General features: G+C 43.8%; 1 protein-coding gene across 1 annotated transcript in view; it reads right to left on the bottom strand.

Moving 5' to 3' along the window:
- The window catches only part of LOC102256196 (chromosome unknown open reading frame, human C10orf67), a 104,929-nt gene that overhangs the window by 2,716 nt on the left and 96,213 nt on the right, over window positions 1-6,000 (bottom strand). Inside the window, exons 14-15 of the mRNA XM_014539383.1 lie at window positions 5,595-5,682; window positions 3,138-3,574 (exon numbers count right to left, since the gene is read on the bottom strand). Coding sequence (XP_014394869.1) covers window positions 3,138-3,574; window positions 5,595-5,682 — 525 coding nt within the window. The remainder of the gene's footprint in view (window positions 1-3,137; window positions 3,575-5,594; window positions 5,683-6,000) is intronic.

Raw genomic sequence — 6,000 nt, 5'->3', positions numbered from 1 at the left:
GCACAAATTTTTGTGCACCGGGCCTCTAGTCAACCATATAAAAGAGGACTAGTTAGAAATGATCGATACAATAACTGAAATGAAGACTAATTTACAGGGATCAACAGGAGAAGAGAAAACACTGACAAATCAGTGATTTGGACTATGAGGAAGCAAAACAAAACAAAACAAAACAAAAAACAAAACAAAACAAAACAAAACAAAAAAATGCCCAATCAGAAGAGCAAAAAGGAAAAAGAATCCAAAAATATGAAGACAGTGTAAGGAGCCTCTGGTACAACTTTAAGCATACCAACATTCACATAATAGGGGTGCTGCAAGGAAAAGAAAGGGAGCAAGAAATTGAAAACCTATTTGAAAAAATAATGACAGAAAACTCCCCTTACTTGGTAAAACAAATACACAAACAAGTTCAGGAAGTGCAGAGAGTCCCAACAAGATGAACCCAAAGAGGCCCACAGCAATACTCATCATAATTAAAATACCAAAGGTTAAAGACAAAGAGGGAATCTTAAAAGCAGCAAGAGAAAAGCAGTTAGTTACCTGCAAGGAAGCTCCCATAAGACTGTCAGCTGATTTCTCAACAGAAACTTTGTAGTCCAGAAGGAACTGACCAGAAATATTTGAAGTGATGGAAAGCAAAGACCTAAAACCAAGATTACTCTACTCAGGAAAGCCATCATTTAGAATTGTAAGTCAGAAAGAGTTTCACAGACAAAATAAACCAAAACAAAACAAAAAAAACTAAAGGAGTTCATCACCACCAAACCAGTATTTTGTGAAATGTTAAAGGGTCTTCTTTAAGAAGAAGAAGAAGAAGAAAAAAAGAATCAAAATGTGAACAATAAAATGGCAAAAATACATATCTATCAACAATTGAATCTAAAAATCAAAATAAATGAATAAGAAGTCTAATTAACACAAGCTAATGAATACAATAAAACAGAGACATGGAAACGTGGAACAGATTGATAAATCTTGAAGTGGTGGGGTGTGGGAAGAGATTAATCAAAGATCTTATATGCATACTAGAGGCCTGGTGCACAAATTCGTGCACAGGTGGGGTCCCTTGGCCTGGGCCCCACCCCGGCAGGCCCAGGGGAGAGACTGGGGGAGGTTGGCCAGCTGGCCTGCTCTGATCTGGGCTGATCGGGGTCAGCCGTCTCAGGGAGGGGCCACGGGATGTTGGCTGCCAGGGGAGGTTGGCTGTGGGAGCACATTGACCACCAGGAGGCAGCTCCTGTGTTGAGCATCTGACCCCTGGTGATGAGTGCACATCATAGTGACCAGTTGACCGGTTGTTCGGTTGCTTAGGTTTTTATATATATAGACTAGAGGCTCGGTGCATGAAAATTCATGCACTTGGTGGGGTCCCTCAGGTTTGCCTGTGCCCTCTCACAGTCCAGGAGCCCTTGGGGGATGTCTGACAGCAGTCAGACAACCTTAGCACTACTGTGGGTGTGGGAGAGGCTCCCACCACAACTGCTGTGCTTGCCAGTCATCAGCCTGCCTTGTTACTGAGCAGCACTCCCCCTGAAGGAGCGCACTAATCACCAGTGGGCAGCTCTGGCCCCGCCCCCCCATCGCCCTGCTGATGCCCCAGTGGCCTCCCTCTGTGAAAGGCGACCAGTGGGTTGATTGGGGCCTGGAGACAGCTGATGATCAGCCAGCCCCACCCCCCAATCCCTGTACCCTACCTCTGCCTGCTGGCACCTGCCTTGGCTGGCCTGGCACCACCCACTCGCTGGCCCCATTCCCCACCAATCGGTCATTCCACCAACTGGTCAATTTGCAAGCAGTCAATTAGGCTTTTATTATATGGGACTAGAGGCCTGATGCATGAAATTCATGCACTCGGGAGCATCCCTCAGCCCGGAGTGTGCCCTTTCACAGTCTGGGGGCCCCGCGATTGATTGCCCCAATGAGGTAGGCCCTGCCCACCTAACTGGGGCTCCTTGAGAGATCATCCCAAAGAGGTAGGTCCTGCCCACCTAGCTGGGGCTCCTCGATGGATCACCCCCACAGAGGGAGGCCCCGCCCACCTGTCGCAACCGCCTGGTCGGTAGCCTGGGCTTCCTTCTTTGGGGTTATTGTGGAGCACCCCATTGATCGCCCTGCCTGCTGGTGGCCTGGGTCTCCCTCTGCAGGGCGATCATGGGGCGATGACCGGGCCCCTGACCAATCACATCGCACCAGCCTTGGCTGGCCTGGCATCAGTGGATGTCATAGTGTGGTCATCTGGAAGGTTGTTTGGTCGATTGGCATATTATTCTTTTATTATTATAGATATGCATTACCTATGGACAGACAATAGAGTGGTGAAGGCCTGAGACAGGGTGCGAACTGGGTGGAGGGAGGCAATGGGGGGGGGGAATGGGAGGGTCTTTAATACTCTCAATAATAAGGGGTTAAAAAAAGAAGAAATCAAATATAAGAATAATAAAATGGCAATAAATACATATCTTTCAACAATTACTTTAAATGTAAATGATTAAATGCTGCAATCAAAGACATTCAGTGACTGAATAAAAAATAAAACAAGACCCTTACATATGCTGTCTACAAGGAGACTTACTTCAGATTAAAAGACCACACAGACTGAAAGTGGAATAATGAAAGAAGATATTTCCTGAATATAGAATCAAATAAACAAAAAAGTTAAGGTAGCAGAGAAAAAAAAAAAGGTTGGGTAGAAATTTTTGCACCAGACAAATTGACTTTACAACAAAGGCTATAACAAAAGATGAATAAGGCCCCGCCAACGTGGCTCAGTGGTTGCACATTGACCTATGAACCAGGAGGTCATAGTTCGATTCCTTGTCAGGGCATATTCCCAAGTTGTGGGCTTGATCCCCAATGTGGGGCATGCAGGAGGCAGTCAATCAATGATTCTCTGTCACCATTTCTCTCTCTCTCTCTCTCTCTCTCTTTCTCTCTATCTCTCTCCCCCCCCTTCCTTTCTGAAATAAAAAGCAAATTTTTTAGAAAAGGTGAAGAAGGACCCAGCAACTCCACTTTTGGGGTATTTATCTGAATAAACCTAAAACACTAAAAAGAAAAGATATATACACGTATATGTTTATTGCAGAATTATTTATAACTAGAGGCCTAGTGCATGAATTCATGCACGGGTGGGGTCCCTCGGGGTGGCCTGTGGGGATTGAGCTGAATCCTGCTGTCCAACGTCGTCGCCTGCCACTCCTGCCTGCTGCTCCCGCTCTTCCTGGCCCCGGCGCGCCTGCCGTGGGCTCGCACCACTGCAGCAGCACTCGCCATCTGTGAGCCCAGTGTCTAGCGCCTGTCTCGAGGGTGGTGGGGGGAGCTGGGACGTGACTGGCCCTCTATCCAGACGGTGGGATGCCCTTGCTGGCCAAGGATCCGGACTCGGTCTGCTGACGTTTGTGTCGGTTCTCAGGAGCCACCTGGCAGCTGCTTTTACAACACTTCTTCCTTGTGAAGCGTCCAGGATGGGCAAGCTGCTGAAGTGCCTGAAGCCGGTGGCGCTGTTGGGATCATGCTGGTGGCGCTGGTCCATCAGTGCCTGGGCCACTCTCTGGAGACTGAACCTGTGGGGCTACTGAGGGAGTGAGTGGTTGCCACTGGGCTGGTGGGCTTCTGGGATGGGTTGGTCAGCTGAGTGGCGCTTCTACTGTGGGAGCACACTGACCACCAGGGGGCAGCTCCTGCATTGAGCGTCGGCCCCCTGGTGGTCAGTGCGAGTCATAGTGACTGGTCATTTGGTCATTCAGTCGCTTAGGCTTTTATATATACTAGTGGCCCTGTGCACAAAATTCATGCATGGGGGAGGGAATGTTCCTCAGCCCAGCCTGCACCTTTTCCAATCTGGGACCCCTCAGGGGTTGTCTGTTCCTGTGGGATCAAGCCTAAACCAGCAGTCGGACATACCTCTTGCAATCCAGGACTGCTGGTTCCTAACCACTTCCCTGCCTGCCTGCCTGCCTGATTACCCCTAACCACTCTGCTGCCAGCCTGATCAACCCCAAGTGTCCTGCCTTCCAACCTGATCACCCCTAACTGCCCCCCCGCTGGACTGATTGCCCCCAACTGCCCCCCCACCAGCCTGCTCCCCCCTAAATGCCCCCCGCACTGGCCTGATCACCCCTAACCGCCTCTAACTCAGCCCCACCACCATCACTTTGTACAGAAGGATGTCCAGAAGGTCTCCTGGAAGGTCTCCTGGTCCAATTAGCATATTACCATTTTATTAGTATAGATAGATAGCTAAGATATGGAAGCAACCTAAGTTTCTATCAATAAATGAAGGGATAAAGAAGAAGTTTCCAGTGCATATATACAATTGAACATTACTCAGCATAAGAAAGAATGACATCTTGCTATCTGTAACAATATTGATGGACCTAAAGGTATTATGCTTAGTGAAATAAGTCAGACAGAGAAAGATAAAGTCAGATGATTTCACTTATATATGGAATCTAAAAAACAAAATAAATAAACAAGCAGAACAAAAACAGTCTCATAGATACAGAGCACATTTTGACAAATGGTTGCCTGATGAGAGAGGGTTTGTGGGAATGGGTGAAAAAGGTGAAGGGATTAAGAAGTACAAATGGAAAGTTACAGAATAATCATGGGGATATAAAGTACAGCATAGGGAATATAGTCAAAAATATTTTTATAACTACATATGGTATCAGATGGGTATAAGGTTTATTGTGTTGATTACTTTGTAAGTTATATAAATGTCTAATCATGGGATTGTACACCTTGAACTAATATATTGTGTCAACTGTAATTTAAAAATTTAAAAAATCAAATTACTTCAATGTTACCTTGCCAATGGCTCTAAATTCTTTGATCTCTTGCAGCCTCATAAGTTTAGAAAATAGTCTTAAAATGAAAAAAAGTTGAAAAATTTTAAAAGATAGTGATTTTAGATCGTAAGTCTCTAGAAGCAAGAGATCATATTTTATATGTTTTTTGTCCTTTCACAGAAGCTTTACTTGTCCCCAGAAAACTTTATATCACAGTATTTATAGCATGTTAATTTAGTTATTATTTGAAATTTATTAAAAATATTTCTATACTTGGCATCATTTACCTTTATAATTACAATCCTCAAATGAAATCATTAAGGTAACAGGTTAAAAATTAGTCTATGCTAGAATTGGGCTTTATTTACAAGTGACTTTTAGCATAAAAATGAATTCTATGGTACTAGGGACAAATTCCTTAATCTCCTTTTTCCCTTTGGAAATGACTGACTACTTGGATCTTGAGCTTTGATATTTCCCAACAGTCTTCCATGCCCACAAATGGTCAGACTGAGTTACTTCTTCACTAGAAGGAGTCATCACTCTTCTGAAATTTTCACTTTACTCTATTATAGCTTAAATATATCACATTGTAACGATTTATTTACACATCTGTATCTCACACCAGATTGAGCTATTTGGGTTTAGGCCCTCGTCTTATGCCCTTAATATCCAGAAGAATGACTTTCAGGTACTATCTCCAAGCCTGTAAGGGCAGGGGTTCAATAAATGTTAAATAAGAACAGAAAGACACATACAGATATCAAAAAAACATAACATCTAAACATCATATGTACTTACAACATAATTAAAGGATGTATCAGCAACCACTGCAAACTGACGGTACAATGTGTGCCTAGTAAACATCTCATTCTTAAGGACATGAAAACTGAAAAAAAAAGCAACAGTAAAATTAGAATATATAGATATCATAGGATAAAACAAATCAGTATGATGTTCATGTAGTTAGGAACTAAAATTTTCAGTGTTAGAGCAAAGAAATAGGAGTAAAAATTTCAAAATATGAGTATGAACAGATTTCTTCTTTTATTTTTAAAATTACGTATTTTCCAGCTTTGAGAGACACTGAAGCAATGGCAACACCATTTCAATGAGCCACCCGAGGGCCCAGGCTATGGTTTTAAAACATTTCTCCCTAAAATGAATCAGGACATCTTTCAGAAATGGCTCTTTCTAGAACTAAAGC

Source organism: Myotis brandtii, unplaced genomic scaffold (assembly GCF_000412655.1).
Source record: "Myotis brandtii unplaced genomic scaffold, ASM41265v1 scaffold215, whole genome shotgun sequence".
Lineage (NCBI taxonomy): Eukaryota > Metazoa > Chordata > Mammalia > Chiroptera > Vespertilionidae > Myotis > Myotis brandtii.
Note: the sequence above shows the minus strand (reverse complement) of the source record. Positions and strands in the feature narration are given on the sequence as shown.